Source organism: Eschscholzia californica, unplaced genomic scaffold (genome assembly GCF_041429995.1).
Source record: "Eschscholzia californica isolate CP2 unplaced genomic scaffold, dmEscCali1.0.p SCAF_2, whole genome shotgun sequence".
NCBI lineage: Eukaryota > Viridiplantae > Streptophyta > Magnoliopsida > Ranunculales > Papaveraceae > Eschscholzia > Eschscholzia californica.
Window position 1 is genome coordinate 692,887 of NW_028238309.1, and position 18,533 is coordinate 711,419.

The following is an 18,533-nucleotide window of genomic DNA, read 5'->3' on the forward strand; positions in this document are numbered from 1 at the left end:
TCAGATTTGTTTTGAAGTCTGAAAATTATGGACTATTTTTCAGCCAATTCAGACATAGACTAAATTCAGCCAAAATTTCAGATTTTTTTAAATTAAAAAAACAAACATCTGAAATCTGAATTGATCTTAATTCAGATCTGAAAATTTTGAAAAACAAACAGCACCTAACTTAATAAAGTCAAATTGAAGAAAGTCTTTTGACTCCCTCAAGTCATTTTGAATGTCCCGAAAGCATCACCTTCTTCGGATATAAATGAACCCCCACTCTCGTTTCCTGCTCCCGCTCTTTATCTCCCTCCACCTCTCTCTCTCTCTAACCAATTTTCCAAGACTTCTTCAAAGGTAAGTTTTCAAAACCCTAGAAACATGGATCTACTAATGTGCTTGGTAGTTTTCTTTCCTCATTTCTTTGATTCTTGCATATTTGCCAAGATTTTACTTCCATAGAATCATAGATATTAGGTTTCTTCGTCAAATCAGTTTTGATTGGTTCGTAATTGCCTATATGATCGATTTTTAGGGTTTTTAACTGGTTTCAATATTACTAGTATCAGAATTATGAGTATTCGCGCAAATCGAACTCTCTATGTTGGAAACCTACCTGGTGATGTTCGTGAGCGATAATTAGAAGATCTCTTCTACAAGGTAAACAGTCTGTTTTATTTTCTTTGTTCAATTCAGAATTTGAGATATGACTTGAACTGATTTCAGAGTGTTTATTTATTGTCTGACTTGTGTGTTTGCCACGTCTGAATAATCTATTCGTGGCTGTTTTTTGAGTCAGACATATAATAAGTCTGAATTTAAATTGCATTATTGGAATATTTTAACTGACTATCTTGACCAAAATAAGTTAGATTCAGATTAGTTAGTGGTGGGAATTGATCCGGGCCAGACGATACAGAGCTCTAACTTCAATGGAGCGGTCGGCTCGGACATAAAATGTCGGTGACCACCTGTTCAGTTGGCGTGACAAACCTAAACATCTGGCTCAAAAACAGGATAATGTGGTTGTTTCTGGAACTTTTGCAGATTCCGTTCAAGATCAAAGTCGCCTTTACCCTCTGTAAGTGAAACTTTTGAGCATCACGATCATGACTATAGTCGAATTTTGTTCCTTAACTGCCATTTTGCAGCCTCGGCTAAAACGTCTGAGTAGAAGCCCGAGAAAGAGGAGTCCAAGCCCAAAAAAGAGGAGTCCAAGCCGTAGCAGGAGCAAGAGCCCAAGTGAAACCCGGAGCAGAAGCCACAGCTGAAACTTATCTAGGTTGTAGTCACCATTCTCTCTCTCTCTCTCTCTCTCTCTCTCATGTTTTTAACGATGTAATTGTGCGTTTGCAGTAAACTCACTTTTATATTTGTGGTTCGCAGGTCGGATTAGGTCAGGAGCATAACTTATACAGCTCCACAGGTAGCAGAACATATGTTTTATGTAAGTGTTTTATGGGTTCATTAGCTTTATCACTCCAAACCAAGACTATAACTAACTTGGATTTGGTTTAGGATACTTTTTAAACTGTATCATGTTGTTATATGCAAGTGTTTTATGTTTAGTTGCTGAAACATTTTAAACTTCAATCAGTAATCTAGCCCTTCATCGTGAGTTGTTGATAGTGCCTTATAATGTCTTTATACTACACCATTTTCTTCGTATACCATGTTTAACGTCCAACATGCAACCCTTTATATTACACTGTCTTTAAGTAACAAACCTAAAACTAACTTCATTTACTTCTAAATCTCTTTTGGATGTAGAGAGGTTTAGTGGGGTTTAGAGTAACTTGTAACACTATTTATAACTACCTAAAAGCTAGACCAGTATCCAATGGCTCTAAGACCTTACCTAATGGCTTTAATCAACTATTAGATGGGCCATATGCTCTTGTAGGCCTTTTTCTTTGCTCCCCATGGGTAGCCCATCTAGTTTAGCGGGCCGTGCAGGTGTAGCTCGTATAGGGACTTCGGATAGCCCGTTCTCCAAAATGTTTCTGGCATACCAGATTCGGAATCGAACTCTCGGGCTAACTTCCCACCCCTAGTTCTAAACTTCTAGCAGTCGAGAGAGGACTGTCAAGATTCCAAACATCTTCCCTTGACATGATACAAGGCAACCCCTCAATCAGCTACTTTCACTTGAAAGTTGCTCAAAGATACTATCAGACTGTTCCATCCCTAAGTTGTTCAAGTCTTCCTTCTTGCCTGACAGGAGCCTAACCCAAGCTCATAAACAAAGTTCAGAATCATATATTTTGAGGGTTTAAGGCCCCAAAAGTGGGGGCTCCAACACCACCAAGGCTCATAGAGAAAGTCAGAATATATCACAAAAAACAGACATCGAAAATAAACAATAAAAACCAATCCCACACCAAATATCAGCTGCCAAAAGATTGTCTTGTAGTATTATTTCGGAAGTCAAGTAATGATATAAAAACTGTTTGAAATCTCAAGAGATTCCAGCAGTATATTGTTTGTTGTATTGTCTAATTCTTGACTCACTGAAGATCCGGGATTCCAGTGAAGGGAGGCGTCTGACCAGGATGAGGATGGTTGCCTTGTGTTGGTGCACTTCCTGCTTCAGGGATCTGCTCATATCCATAGTTAACGTTGGCAGAATCTAAAATATTTCCAGGACCCACTTGAAAAGTCGGTCGCGGCGCTACTTGTGTCTGCGAAAAGTTCGCGTTGTTTTCAGTCGTCGCCGACCGTGCTACCTGTGTCTGCCACCGATTCGGGTTGCTCTGACTGGGCATTGGTGGTGCTACCTGTGTCTGCCGCCAATTTGGGTTGCTCTGATAGGCGATCGGTGGTGCTACCTGTGTACGCCACCAACTCAGGTTGCTTTGAAGTTGCATCAGCTCTGCTACCTGCGTCTGCGACAAGTTCTGGTTGCTTTGAACCGGCATTCGCGGCGCTACCATTGGCTGCCACCAATTTGGGTAGTTCTCAAATGGCACTGGTGGTGCTACCTGTGTCTGCCACCAATTTGGGTTGCTTTGACCTGGCATCAGAAGGAACGGATCAAATCGGTCTTGTTCACATGCATAAAATTGGTTCAACGCTGGATTGGCTGGTGCTGGACTTTCCCTGCCAAACGGGCCCGTGAAGTTTAGCATGTTGTTCCGGCCATGATTGGAGAACATTGGCAGACCCGCAGGAGGTAATCCTCCCCATTGACCCATTGGCATTCCAAAAGTAAAATTTGATACAGGCATGTGAGGATTAGATGGAAGCTGTTGATGTGCATGACGAGCTTCAACTCTGTCATTGGCCCTACGGTTCACTGAGCCGGCCCCTGGATAGGTAGGGAAAACTGAGGTCATTGGATTTCCAGCTCTAGCACCAGACCTGTGTATATGTCATAACAAGCAAGATCGGGAGTCACAAGTACAGAAAATGATCCAAACTATTAAGAAAGAGACTTAGATGCAATGAGATTATTAAAACTTACCGACGGTTGAGAAACATCGGATGCACGCCAGATCCTGGTATGGGTGGACAAGGTGAAACATCCCCAATTGTTCCTGCGGTTCCCAATGGAGCTGGACCTTCATGAATATTGCCACCAAGGTGGGTAGCTTCAGATGGATTCTGAGGATTTCTCATCCCTGTATAAAGAGTCCATAGGTCTCTAGGTATAGTCAGGACTCCGTCCTGATCATTGAATGGATGATGAATACGACCTTCATCACTCAAGTTGCTAAAAGTTGCTAACGAGTTCGTCCCACCAACTGCTTCGGAAGATATAGCAGTTGCAGTCACCTCAGAGCCCCTGAAAGATTCAAACATTAAAGCGTCAGAAGAAGAACTAGGGGATTATAACTTCAGTAAACGGGTTCAATGAAATCAATCTTGAACGCTAACACGATATGTGATAGCGTAGTCATGAACTCCCTCTCGTTGGAAATTTCTTTGAGTGAAGGCCAATATATTTCCCTCAGTTTTGAGGTGAATGCATGTTCTAATGGAGAATATAACCCTAGATACGGCATATCTCTTAGCTCACGTCAAATTATTAGAGCTATTGACATTTAAGTGATTCGACGATAGGTCTCAAATCAAGATAATGAAATAAGACGTTAATTAAAGTAATGATTAGGCTCACCCGAGTGAGGAGGAATTGAGAGGCTCGTAGTTGAAGGGAACCAAAGAAGGTTCTCCAAGCGGCTGTAAAAGGCATCGAGAAACCAATATATAAGAATCACAGAAAAATATATCGAATTATTCATGCAATAACAAGTATTAGAATGTGACACAATCATGACTCGTGATAGCAAACGAGTTCGTTCTTTCTTACTGAGAAATATATTGTAACAGTCTCATGATCCATTAGCGATTCAAACTCATCTTCTAGCGATTGAAGCTCATCTTCCAAGGTAGGCTTGGCAAGACGCCATTCCCCCTTCTCGACTTTCCTACAGTTGGGGCATTGCATAACACCCCTCTTAAAATTAATCGCAGATCCGATGCAGTCTGTATGAAATAATGACAAAGTAATTAGGTATTGAAACAATGTCATAGATCAAACAAGATTGTTTATCTTATAACACCCAGTAGTGGATATAATATATACTTCTTAAATATGGAAAATCGTAGATCAAATCGAGAAGACAAATTGCCACATCTTTTCCACAACGAAAAAAGTAGCGAAGATGGGTTACGAGGATCCACTTTCCTTGTTTAAGAAAATATACAATTATGCACGTAAAAGTTCCTTTCACTTCTGCATGTATTTTAAATTCAACTTCGAATACTGCAAAACTAGAAACATTTAAGAGTACAGAGTTCCGAATTAGGAATTCCATCATCTATACCCTCTTGGAGTAAAAACCGAAATTGTAAAGAGAAATAAACCTTTTGGGTAGTTTGTCCCTGCATGGAAGGATGACCATCGAAATCAAACAAGCCAATGTTCATAAAAACTTTTTTTGCAAAAGAATATTTATAAAACTTCAATATTTCATCACAACAAAGACAACACTCTACTATCGGATCAACATAGTTCAATCTAACCCTTTTGGGTAGAATCTTCATCACATATACATCTCGCCATTTTCCTAACCCGGAGTGCTACAATGACAAAATCCTTGACAAGATCTTTGACATGATGAGTCATTTTCACTAAAAGATAAAAGTTTTTTAAAATTTATCAAAGTTTTACTTTGATCTGGACCGTTCTTTTACCCGTATGATTTATCGTGTCAAAGATTCTTTGTACACTTAGCATTTCCCTAACCATTAACCTTGACACAACCTCCAAATAGAATCTCAAAATTGAAAAAAACAACTTGAACATCAACGAGGCTTCCTATAAGGCTATAACCCCCCCCCCCCCCCCCCAAAGCCTTAGCAATTATCGACACTATCTCAAATTTTGACACTCAAGTCCAAGTCCAGGCCCACTAGATGCAAGATTTTGATCTGTGCGAAGACTTTACTATCTCACCCCCAAAAGTTCAAGACTCACTAGGTTTGAGCATGAAGATATAACCCAGGACAGAGACACTCACCAACACAACGTGGGACTATCAAACACCCCGTATCAACTCTCATTTTAAATTTATAAGATTTGAATTATATTCAAACTTGTAATATTTTAAAATCAATAGCAAACAGAATCAAAACACTTTTCAAACAAGAATGATAGTGTCAATAAATTATAATCAAGAATCACCTTAGTTCACATGATTAAAAAAATAAAAAAGTAAAAGTTGATTAAACAAGGTAATTAAAGAAATTGCTCACCCAAATGGAACTTGTGACCACATTGTAAGATGGCTCTTGCTCTTTCATCATTCTCCAAAACATCATTAAAACAAATCGAACATACAATTTGTGAATTTGATGATGAAGAACTACCAACTTGTTTCATCTCTCCTTTTTCACTCCCCATAATTCCTCTCAACACAAGAATGAAAACCCTAGAATTTTTAGTTGAAGATTAAAACTACAAAAATTTTGTGAAGAAAAAAGAAGAGTTCTTCCTCTATTTATACACAAGTGATTAGTAAAACACTTATTATTGATATTAATTAGGCCTCTTAATTAGCCAAATATATTTGATTATGAAAATGAAATCAAACGGCTATGGTTATTTTTATTTGTGGAATCTCATTTAATAATCCAGATCATATTGGTGCCACCTGTGTTTGTCAAACTGGTTTTGTTGGTAAGACTTGTCTGAGTAGAAGTAAATAAGGAAATCTTTTTGTTTTATATGGTCCAAATAAGGAAATCTTTTTTAAGTCATATGTTAATTCATAAAATATTTTCTAATTTTAAAAGTAAATACTCTTTTTTATGGGATATGTTAATCCATAAATGTTTTCTAATTTTAAAAGTGAAAATTATTTTCTAAGTGATATGATAAATCATACAGTAAATACTTTGTAATTTTCAAAGGATTGTACTAATAAAATATTTTCTATAAATACAAATAGAAAATATTAATTTATTATTATGTGTCTCTAAGAGCGCATATTAAATAAATTTTTTATTTTATATGTCTAAATACATAAAGTGTTTTAAGGTGGATAATCATTTTTGGTAAGCCAGGCAATTGATATATATATATATATATATATATATATATATATATATATATATATGTGCCAGACAATTAATATTAATATATACATATATGGTATTACTTAATTTGGTAGTATATTCAAAATATAAAGGTTAACCAAGTGAGTTTGCCAAAAATCGTGTATGAAATATTGTCACTTGTAATTTCATTAGAGTTTTCTCATTTTAATCCCACAATACTAGTTTTTAACTTTTTTTTTTTTCTTTTTGTTGAAAGTACTGGTTAGTAACTTATTAGGGTTTTCTTTCACCCCCTAAATAGGACAATTCTCTCTTTTGTTTAACTAAAAATACTCAACAATCAGTTGTTTGTCCATAAGTGAGTGGGAAAATTGTGTTACCTCATAATATTGACATTAATATGGTGGTAATAGGCAACTTTGGCGGGTAGAAATATTTTACGCCTTACATATTAATAGGATCGACTATTTTAAAACATGTTAGTGCGTGATGACAATTTTTAAATACACTCACTATTTTTTTTTTTTGAAGCCAAGGGAAACATTTTCATTCATAAGTGATAAAATCACGATTTACATGGATGATAATTCTTATTTCTCTCTTCTGAAAACTTCATGAGAGTTGCATGCCTTTAAATGCAAAGTGCCTCATAAAGAGAAAGAAATTGGACCAGACACAGACACAATGATCCTAAAGATCGAGAAAAAAGACCCTAAAGGCTGACAAAAAGATCCTAAATATCGTGAAAAGAGACCCTAAAGGTCCAACAAATACTATAATAAAATAAAAGAACCGTCGCCGCTATCACCGGAAAAGTGCCGTCGTCACCAGAAAACCGCTTCCGTCACCAGAAAACTGCCTTCATCGTCGGCGAACCGCCGCAATCACCGGAATACCGCCGCCACCACAGAAAAACCGCCACCACTCCGAGCACCCACTGTCCCGACGAAGAAAACCACCCTGCAAAAGAATCGTAATCCTTTCCAAAGGTGCAACAACAATTTTTGCAAATGCACCAGCAAAGCCACCAGCAATCAATTCCTTAACAGAAACAGGTAAACAATCAACAAAATAAACTTCTCCTTTCACAGATGATGATGATCCACCAATTGTAGAAAAACTAGACCTGAGAAGAACCCAACTTAAATATTAATCAACTTCAAAATCCCAGATCGAAATTTCCCTCGAAAAGCTCGAAATCTAATCAAATCCGATTATCCAGTTTGCAGTTTAGTAAATTCTTTATCCCATCGATTTGTCGGGAGACAAAAGGTAAAAGGTTTTTGTTGAGATAATAACATTAAGCACTTAGAAACCAATTAGGTTTCTTTTCACATCCATCACAATCAGAAGGCATGGGTTAAGGAGGAGATGAGATTGTTGAATCTTTAACGACCTAAAACACAAGGTCTCCATTCACACCACCACCATCACCACCAAGAAACGGTTTAAACTGTAAAAGAGAGAGAGGAGAGGAAGAAACTAAAAAAGGAAACATAAAAGTTCCGGCGAAGGGAGGACCCTTCGCCGGAGGAAATCGACTAGATCTAGATCTGAAAAACGGTTAAATACACTCTCTATTATAGTACTTATATTCATGTTTATTTCTACTTACCATTTACACCTATTTTCTCTCCATGTGTTTACTTTTTTGTTCATACACATTTGAGTTATTCAGAACAATTGCAACTCGTGAAAAAGTCGAGCCTCACGAAAAAATCAAACATCGTCTCTCTCACATTATATCTTTCCCCCTCCCTCCATCGTGAACATTCTATTTGTTTGTCGCTAAAGAACGATGGTGGTAGAAGTTAGGGTTTCTCTTTATAAGAAATTACAGGATGATACCGGTCGTAGGATGATGGTGGTAAGACTGTCGCTCTTTCTTTATCTTCTCCATCGCGGTTTTTCACTGGTGTACACCTACCAGATACGTAGATCCAGTTTTGTCAAGCGAGGAAAAATACGTATCATTAGAGATAGAATACCCATGATTAGAGATAACTTCCAATAATTGTAATACCTTGATTAATTATTTACTCCATTTGTTATAATAAATATGTAGTGATAAATTTTCTCCCTCCAATATACGATTTTAGCATCTCGAGATGTCTATGATGCCTTGTCTTGGCCTCGGTTCCAACTTCCAACTTCCAATTTACATTAATTGTAGAGGGAACTTATTTCTTTTGGTTCGTATTCTGATTACTCATTACCCCTCATTTCTTTGGTTAATTTTACGTTGCCCCCCTAAGAGCTAAGGTGACCTAGTCACCAAAATAACTTTCTAAAAATGACCATCTTCCAATATGACTTTTTTTTTATCAGTCAATTTTGATTAACTTTAAAAGTTGAGTAATTCTTTCTCCTTACCAACTCACAAAAAGAATTACAATAATACGAAAAAAAAAGTGTTTTTAGAAAAGAAAAAAGAATTAGGAACTGAAAGGCGAAACGAACAGTTGGACACTTATGGAGCCCAAAACGACTAACTATTCACAAATTGAAAGACAAAACGGAATTAACCCTACATAATATAAATCAAACTAGTTTTGGTTGATCGATTGAACAACGTTTAATTCCACCCAAAAGCCGAAACACCCTCTTAGTTGGTGTGGCGTACCGCTCCTCCTCAAGGCTCAAGTCTTCAACATTGTTCGGGGGTGTGAAGAGTAAAAAGTTTAGTGTGTATAAGATTTCCCTTTTAACTAACAACTAAATGGGCAAAATATTTTGGGCTTCTTAGGGTGATTTCCAATACAGAAGTTTTGAGGCACCTCTAATTTGGTTACATACATTGAGGGTGTCTTTGTTATCAAATGCACACACCTTTAAGATGACTAGATGGAGAACCAAGTGAGATTGACATCCACTCCATCTGGCGCTGTGCTGGCTCTTCCGATGGTGCCGATAACCAAATCAAGTTCTCTCATTTTTCCCTCTCCCGGTCTAGTGAAGTAGTCGCCCACCTCATTTCAGTCCCCAAGCACTAAGAGGGGAAGTTTTAAATGCACTTGCCATTTTGGTTATATACACTCGCATCTAAGGTAAATATTTGGTTCAAGTCAAAGAAGCCAGGTAAAACTGATAAGTGTATATAAAATTTCCCCACTTGGAGTAGGAGGTGCCTTTCATCCAAAATTCATGGTTATGATACTAAGCCCAATAAAAGTATAGAGGCACCTGATGTCTCCTCACCTTAGAAAGAAAGATATAGTTGATGCTCTTCTTCTTTTCCTCTCAATGAAGATGCCTTCTGGTCAATATTCTCCTACCCACCTTTAAATTGGTCTATATCCCACTCCCACTAAGGTCACCAACAATGGGCCAATGGTAAAGCATTTGATTCTATGTTCCTACATATCCTTTCCTATTTTATTAGGGATTCCCTTTCTTTTTTATCATCCTTTTTGTGCTTAATATAGATTAACATTTTATTTGGAAAAATAGTGTGATTTTGTGATTAGTAAGAATTTCACTAATTTCATGTCTTTTAGGGATTAAAAAGCATCCATGGGTCATGAATAATATAGTTCCTTGATTTGATTTCTTTTATTAGCTTGGTTGGTATAAGATTAGTGGAGATCGACTTTGTATAAGTGTTATTCAGTCAGTGATTTCAAGAGAAGTAGAATAACAAAACTCAACCAATATCAGGGAACTCTAAAGTTTCATTGGTTTTTTCTGTTCATATGCAGGTAGTTTGCATCTTCACAACACATGTTTGTTTCACTGAGTCTGCCTTTGAGATAGTGTCCTTACTGACGAAGAATTTCGCTACCTTAAGATTGTTATAGTTACAAGAACTGCTCGTCGAGGTTTCGGTCATTGACATCCTTCTAACTAGATTACCAACTCCCCTGACCTTTTACCTTAACCAGTCATTGACTCTCAAACATGGTCTTACGAGACTGACGTTTTCTGTAAACATTCATCCTGCCCTGGTCAGTACGACCCCCTTTGTGAGAAGAAGGGGTTACAAGACTATTTCGCCAAGTTCCTTAGAAAGAGTTATATCGTGCTCGTAATTAATCTCTCCTTACCCACCGTCAGTTTCGCGTACATGTACCTTTTGTTGATGGTCGCTCAAACTTTTCATTTGAGTCTTATGTTTCAGTTTTTTTTCTAAGTCGTATAAAATGTGATTCATGGTACATTGGATGGAGAACTATTGGGCCAGCTGCAAAATAATAAAAATGGATTTTTGGTAAACAGTGTCTTGCCCTCGTCAACACGACTCCCCCTTTTGTGAGGAGTCTCCCAAAATTACAGGGCTATTTTGTCAAGTTCCTTAGAGAGAGTTGTGTCGCGCCCGTAATTAATATCTATGTACCCACCTGTGTCGGTTTCAAATACAAATACCCTTTTGTTGATGGTCGCTTGAGCTTTTCATTCGAGACTTGGGGTATGTTTGATATGTGGGAAAATGAGGTTGAGAAAGTCATTTTCGTAGGAAAACCCATTTTCTATTGTTTGGTAGAACCACAAAGATGTGAAAGTTGATTTCTTACGCGAAAAGAAGTAGGAAAAAACTCTTAAATAATTTACCACCTAAAAGGTGGTAAAATCGCTTTCCCATGTTGTCTTTCCTCTCATCCAGATAACTTTCTCTCTCTACTATACATTATCATTGGAATCATCACCTTTAACAAAAAAAAAACAATCAATAGAATCATCACATAAATTTATCTTAAAATGATAATCAGAATCTACTAGAGATTGATTCTGATATGTCACCAGAATCGATTCTCACAATTGATTCCACCATATTTTGAAGTGAGATAATAATGTGAATCAATCAGAGATTGAGAGAAGTAATAAACTTAGAATTGAATTCATCCTTCTTTGTGAGATAGATTGAAAGAAGGATAAAATGATAACTAATCTATGTATCGTAGAATGATTCACAAAGAAGAATAATCAATTTGAGTAACATGGAAAGATAATCAAGCGGTATTTGCAAGAAAAAAAAAATCAATTTAGGTATCAAATTTGCGGAAAATCAAAACCTTAAAATAGGTGCCTTTAGAAGTTCTCATCAAATATCTCACGCCGGCCTTATAAACAAAAAAAAAATTAAACTCTCTTCAGAAAAATTGGTTTTTTCCCATCAGAAAAAAATGATTTCCACCACCAATTATTTTCATATATATCAAACATACCCTTAGATTTCAGATTTTCTTTAACTATTATAAAATGTGATTTTTTTTTCTAAAGAATGTGATTCATGGTGCATTCACGTTCAAATTACTCATACTTAAAACATTATCTTTGGGAGAGATGGAGAACCATTGGCCCACAAGCCCATTGGCCTAATTATCATAGAATATAGAAAGGAGTTTTTGGGAACTTACTAAATCAAAGGTTAAACAGGTAAAGTTACTAACTGAAACCCTCAACTATATATAGTCATTATGAAGACAGAGAAAACCCTGTCGCTTCTCTGATAAAAAGTTTAGAGTTTTTGTTCTTCTCAGTCGTATAAAATGTGATTTATGGCCCAATCGGTGCAAGGGATGGAAAACTATTGGCCCAATCGGTGCAGAATAGTAGAAAGTGGAACTCTTCAAAATTTTACCAATTAAAAGGTGGTAAAATCGTTTTCCCATCAAAATTTTACCACTTAAAAGGTGGTAAAATCGTTTTTCCATGTTGTCTCTCCTCTCATCCTGCTAAATTTCTCTCTGTTTTAGTGAAATCATCACCTTTTAACAAAAAAAAACAGTAAATCATCACATAAATCTCTCATTATCATTTTAAGAGAGATTTATGTGATGACTCTTGATTCTGAAATGTCACTAGAATCGAGTCTCAGATGTATCTCAGAGTTGATTCCACTATAATTGGTTTCATTATTGATAACTAAAAGACCAGATTTTGAAGTGAGATGATAATAGGAATTAATTAGAGATTAAGAGAAGTAATAAACTCATAATTGATTTCATCCTTCCTTATGAGAGAAATTGAAAGAACGGTAAAATGATAATTAATCTAAGTACCATAGAATGTTTCACAAAGAAGAATGATTCACAAAGAAGAATAATCAATTTGACTAACATAGAAAGATAATCAGGAGGTATTTACAAGAAAGATAACCAGGAGGTATTTACAAGAAAGAATAATCAACTTAGGTATCAAATTTGCAGAAAACCAAAACCTTATAATAGGTGCCTTTAGAAGTTCTCATCAAATTTTTTCAAGCTTTATGTCCATGGGTATATAGTCCAAAATAATGTTCAAAAAGGGTTTAAGATCCAATCTTCCAAAAAATGGATTTTTAGTCCTTTTACCATATAGACATAAAAATCCTTACTTTCTAAAACAGATTCCCGTCAATGTCCCACCTTCATATTTCACTGGTTTTTTATTTAGGGGCGGAAAGAATCTGGAAAGGCAAGATTTGAACGTGATTTGGGATTTTAATAGGAAGTAACGGTTCAAGGATATATTCCAAACAGATTTTCCAAAACAGATTTGGAAAACATATATTTTTCAAAACAGATTTTCTCTCATCCTTTCAGATTTGGAAACCAAATCTATATATCACTTTCTCTCACTTAACTTTCAGATTTGGAATGAGTATATTTTCTGAGATCCATTAGCGGGAGTTGGGGGTTAATATTCAAAACATATATATCAACTTTCTCTCACTTAACTTTCGTTTTTACTCATACATAAACACACATTGAATACAAATTATGAAACAAGTTCGTAAATTATTTGTTATTATGACGAGGAAACCATCATTTGTCATGTATACAACGTAATTTATCATATGTATGTGTGTCATGTCCATTATGTACCATTGCATACTTAGATTATTTTCTGACATAAATTACTTGTTTTTTACGCGTACATGTCCATTATGTACCATAAATTATGGTAACATGTTAGGAACTGTAAATCTGAAATCATGTTTTTTGTTATAAAGTATGTGATTTATCATAAATTATGTATATTGTATATTAAATAACACAACCTTTGTACGACTGAAATGAAATTTTATTGAACAATAATCTGTGTTTTATTGTAAATGAAAAGAACATAGTAGATTAGGTAACTTAAAAACAAACTCCGTTGGAATGTTGCCCGAGCTCTCGATCCTTACTGTCTTTGGTCTTCCAGGTCTACGGCAAATCAAACATGGTAGTGTTTTTTACTCTTCATTAAATGTACGTGGTTCATCAAAGTTAGGGGCAGGGCTTATATGTTCCTTGTAAGTCTTCACATAAGACTCCGTTGTCCAAACAGAATCATAGAAACAATCTTCTTCATCGTAATTTATACTTTTATAGTTTATGTGATGATTCTGTAGGAAATTCTATCAGTGCTGGTTTACTACAAGAAAAAAAACATGTACACTAGTTGGAAAAATTTATAATTTATCATAAACGACATTAAACAATGAATAAATTATCCATAATGTTTGATAAACTTCAACATGTGTTGGAGATAAATAGTATTTTAGTTTGAATCACATTCACACTGTAATATAACACAAATATGTGTAATTTGCTATAAATTACATGTACTGTTTCAGAAATTACGCAATTATACGTACTTTATGAATAATTAGACGTTCTTTATAAATAAGGCTGCTAAAGTATGTATAACTGTTAACAGATTACAAATATTTTACATTATGTTATACGGTTGCAGTACGAACGAAATTGGCGTAATGTATTTTAAAGTATGAAAAATTTATACGAATTACTTATAATGTACATTCTGTTAAGAGAAACCGTACAAAATAATATCTGGATAAAAAATTGTACAGATGCAAAGTTCTGATGTGAAGAAATGTCAGAAAATCAAAAACCGAATATCAGAAAATCAAAAACCTAAATTACAGATATGAAATCTTCTGTATGAAAAAGAGAATGAATGATGTTTCGGTTTTAGAAAGATATCAAAATCTGGTTTGTAAATAATTAAAACGATTTATAATCAATAGGAAAACTAAATCTAATGAAATATGATATGATGATTCGATGATAAAGTGATTACAACCATTTATAAACAAAATCATATAAATCTTAGAAGATGTTAAGCGAAAACATAAATTTGAAACATGGTTTCTTACCTTATAATAAGATGAAACTATAGATCTTGAAAATAAACTTGATATGAAGAGATATAAATGGAAATAGAGTTCTGAGCTTGTGTATTGGATTATAATGATATACAAAGCTTCTTCACAATAAGAACGAATATAAAAAGTTTCGGTTTTAGAAAGAGAAACAATTGTGGATTTCCAATTTTGATTATAAATGAAGATCATGTTTCGGTTATTAAGATGGTGATTGGAGAGATAAAGAAGGAGATAATAAAGGAGACAGAATATTAGTGAATTTGATCAAAACGGAATTGAGTTTAATATATGTAAGGTTATATTTGGTATTATGAATTACTAAGCATCTTAGAGATCTGAGTTTTCTATCGTGATGGATACAAATGGACTAGATATCCATTTAAATTAATATTTTAATTTTAAACCCTTTATGAGATTAGTGAGGACTAAAATGTTATTAAGGCCCGTTTTTTGGTCTAGCTCAAAAATTCTTTTACGTTCAAATTTTAGAATATTGAAAAGAGTTTTTGGGAATTTACTAAAAATCAAGGGGTAAACATGTAAAGTTACTAACCAAACCCTCATCTATATATAGTCGCCATGAAGACAGAGAAAACCCTCTTGCTTCTCTGAAAAAAATTTAGGGCTTTTGTTCTTCATCTTCCTAAGCTCAACGATCCGGGAGAAAGAAATCTTGAAATAATGTTGGTCTATCAGGATCTTATCTCAGGTAAATTTCAATCAAGTTCTTCGTTCCAATCTTTAAATCTTCACGATATATGTTTCTATGCGTTTCTAGTATTTCATATTGCTGTTTTTTTTTTTGATTATTTGATCGATTTATGCGTGGATTTCATGTTTATTCATAGATTAGGTCATAAAAATTCAATCCTTTTGTGTTTTAGTAGGTTTTGGCTTTTGATTTTGTGTTTTTGGTGTTTATTTGATGGTTTTGCTTTATGATTTGAAGTTGATTTTCGAAGTGGCGACACTGGGTTGAGATTTGAAGTGCTAGATCTGTATAAATATACCTTTTTTTGTTAGATCTGAACTCTTTAAATCTTGATATTTTTTTATTTTAATGGTGGTTGAATATTTGTTCTTGCCTTTGTTTAGATGTATGTTTTTGTGATACAGTTTTGAATCTAGGGTTTCTGAGATATGAATTTGTAAAAACACTGCTTTGCTTGTAAAGTTAAATATTTGATCTATTGGGTATTTGGGTATCTAAAGAGCTCTGTCATTATATGTGCTTTATAAATCGAAGAGGAAAATTGATATCTCGCTGAGAAAATTTCTTCTTTCTTTTTTCTTAATATTGGAAGATAAAGGGGTCCAATTTCACGTACTTACTCAATTACTGTTACATCGAATTTTAAGTTCTTCGATTATAATAAATCTGTCTTAACGGATAAATTAACTACATAAGGTGTATGCACCCAGAATTTCTGGTTAGAATTCACAGTGACGATACCCGTAGTTACAAGTTTCTTTCAATAGCTTGGTTATGATATTCTCTAGTTTTTTCAAGCTCTAAGTATCTATATTTGTTAAGCTCGCTTTGTTTGGATGGCAAGGTGTATGTCACTCCACTCGAAAAATCAAAAGACAAAAGTTCTAATCTTACTCTAGCCAAAAGAAATTATTTAATATTTGGAGCCCTTCAATGTTCTCCTTGAAAATTATATTGACAAGTATTTTTGATGTCTTTGTTAGGTGACGAGCTTCTCTCGGATTCGTTTCCTTATGTTGAGATTGAAAATGGAATGTTGTGGCAAGTTGAGGGAAAGGTTTGCAGTTCCCTCATCCACTTTAATTGTTGTTGAATTTCTCCATACCACAAAAAGGATCAGGACAGATACTTACTAACTGTTTAATGTATTGATATATAACAGTGGGTTGTTCAAGGAGCAGTTGATGTGAACATTGGTGCCAATCCTTCTGCCGAAGGTGGTGATGATGACGAGGGTGTCGACGATGCAGCTGTCAAGGTGGTTGACATTGTCGATACATTCAGACTCCAGGTTTGTAAATCTGCAATGTTGTTAGTGAATAATAACGTCGTCATATTCAGTATTCTGTTTCCTCCAAGTTATAAATGACAAGTTGAATGACGGTATGCTCTTTTAATTATTTGTAGGAACAACCTCCTTTTGACAAGAAGGCATTCATTGCTTACATGAAACAATATGCCAAAGAGCTTTCAGGCAAGTTGGAAGGGGAGAAAAAAGAAGAATTCCAGAAACACATGGGAGCAGCTACAAAATACCTTCTCTCAAAGCTGGCCGATCTCCAATTGTAAGCCCTTTTTCTATCTCAGTTAATTAGTATAATATGCCTTTGATGCCATAGTTCAGAATTGTGACCAGTAATGGAATTTCGGTTTTTTGCAGCTTTGTGGGTGAGAGCATGAAAGATGGTGGAAGTTTGGTCTTTGCTTACTACAAGGAAGGTGCGACCGACCCCACTTTCCTATACTTCGCCTCCGGATTGAAGGAGATCAAGTGTTGAGGATTCAGAAGAGAAGCGACTTCGACGCTATGAGAATTCGCTCGTAGTGGAAGAAGTGGTTTGAGTGGATCTAGTTTTTAAGTTTATATGAATTATTATTGTTTGAAGTAAGAGATGATGTTGGTACTTTTAACTTTGAGTTTGGTCTTTAATTTTATTTTTGGGTCGATGGCTAATCATATTCTAAAATAAGAACATTTTGGTCTCTACTAGTAATCCAGCTTCTTTTACACTTGCTCTTTTGGTTTGAATTAAGTTGATTTGAACCAGGTGAGAACTTGGCTACTTGATGGCAGACTACTTCAATCAAATTCTTTTCCCATACTTACAACTCTTTACTTTGAGGAGTTTTATAATCAAACAACTGGTAGAAAACAATTGATGAAAGCACGTGAAGGGAAAGAAGCATCTCTTGTATATAATTTCGATGATATATGTGAAGTATTGACATGGGACATCAACCAATGAACAAAAAAAGGGATACATGACTTGGGCACAGACTGCGTGCCTACTTGGAGAGGTACCCAGTCCCCTCCCTTCAATTGCACTAACTTGTTTTTTCTTTTTGTGTTCTTCTCTTCCTTCTTCGTATTATCATCACGCCATGGAAACAACTTTGTTTCTGAACTCATCACCATCGATCTACAATGAGGAAATAGAGAGAGAAAGAACCTTGTTTCAGAGAGAGAGAGAGTAAACCCATCATGGGAAGAATCTTAATTCCGAACCAGACTTGACCCATGATGAAGCGTTAGAGAGAAAACCTTGATTCCATATCCTTGATCCAAACCCACCATTTAAGAATACTCTCGAGGACACTACTCTCGGACTCGAACCAGTCTTAGGGTCTTGAACTGGTCAGTTTGAGAACTTGTTGGGTCGAACTGGGTCTTTTATACATGATCAGTTTGAAATCTCTCGGATTAGTCCGAGTCAGAAGCCTTGCTTTGGGTTTCGGACGAGTCGATCCGCATTTCTTTATACTCGTGTCAATAGATGTTTGGAGTGAAAGGAGATTGAGCTTAATCAATCTCTTCCCCCTCCCTGGTGCTAACAACAATTTTTTTCATGTGCTTTTGGCCGCTCCGTTTTTTTAAATATCATCTATAATGCAAAACTCGACTTGGATCTCTAAAATGACAGAATTATAATGTCCTCTCAAGTATGTGTAAATGCCACCTAATTAATTTTATAGTCAAAATACAACTTTTAGGGTTTTCTCATTGTTGCATTAGATAAGCTTTTCAGTATCTCTAAATGATAGAGACCTACATTTCACACTTAAACCTAATCTTTTTCTAGTTTGTCTTGGGTGTTGCATTTGAGATGCTCTTAGGGTAGCTTGCTTATCTCCATTTTTGGAGTCAGATGGAACTCTATTAACCGAGATCATTGAAATAATAGA

General features: G+C 35.4%; 2 protein-coding genes and 1 long non-coding RNA gene across 3 annotated transcripts; 2 read left to right on the forward strand and 1 right to left on the reverse strand.

The window, feature by feature from the left end:
• The first annotated feature begins 1,000 nt into the window (after positions 1-1,000).
• On the forward strand, positions 1,001-1,563 carry LOC147554957 (uncharacterized). Its single transcript, XR_015234397.1, has 3 exons — positions 1,001-1,066; positions 1,137-1,267; positions 1,372-1,563. It is a non-coding gene; the product is annotated as an uncharacterized LOC147554957 (long non-coding RNA).
• An 809-nt stretch (positions 1,564-2,372) lies between these two features.
• LOC147554958 (E3 ubiquitin-protein ligase IPI1-like) lies at positions 2,373-5,959 on the reverse strand. The gene is made up of 5 exons (XM_086660174.1): positions 5,743-5,959; positions 4,295-4,470; positions 4,103-4,164; positions 3,449-3,769; positions 2,373-3,345 (listed from the first exon to the last, which is right to left on the reverse strand). Exons 1-5 carry the CDS (start codon positions 5,888-5,890, stop codon positions 2,493-2,495), a joined length of 1,560 nt encoding a protein of 519 aa, XP_086516300.1. The 5' UTR covers positions 5,891-5,959; the 3' UTR covers positions 2,373-2,492.
• A 9,174-nt stretch (positions 5,960-15,133) lies between these two features.
• LOC147554959 (translationally-controlled tumor protein homolog) lies at positions 15,134-17,360 on the forward strand. The gene is made up of 5 exons (XM_086660105.1): positions 15,134-15,347; positions 16,334-16,407; positions 16,513-16,641; positions 16,758-16,915; positions 17,011-17,360. The coding sequence occupies exons 1-5, from the start codon at positions 15,320-15,322 to the stop codon at positions 17,126-17,128; spliced, it is 507 nt and encodes a 168-aa protein (XP_086516231.1). The 5' UTR covers positions 15,134-15,319; the 3' UTR covers positions 17,129-17,360.
• Positions 17,361-18,533: the final 1,173 nt, after the last annotated feature.

Coding starts and splice junctions, on each gene's coding strand:
- LOC147554958 (XM_086660174.1), bottom strand. CDS start 5,890: ATGGGGAGTGAAAAAGGAGAGATGAAACAAGTTGGTAGTTCTTCATCA. Junction 3,770..4,102: donor CTCAATTCCTCCTCACTCGG/GTGAGCCTAATC, acceptor TGAATCTTTCAG/GGGCTCTGAGGTGACTGCAA. Junction 3,346..3,448: donor CCGATGTTTCTCAACCGTCG/GTAAGTTTTAAT, acceptor ACATATACACAG/GTCTGGTGCTAGAGCTGGAA.
- LOC147554959 (XM_086660105.1), top strand. CDS start 15,320: ATGTTGGTCTATCAGGATCTTATCTCAG. Junction 15,348..16,333: donor CTATCAGGATCTTATCTCAG/GTAAATTTCAAT, acceptor TGTCTTTGTTAG/GTGACGAGCTTCTCTCGGAT. Junction 16,408..16,512: donor TGTGGCAAGTTGAGGGAAAG/GTTTGCAGTTCC, acceptor GATATATAACAG/TGGGTTGTTCAAGGAGCAGT.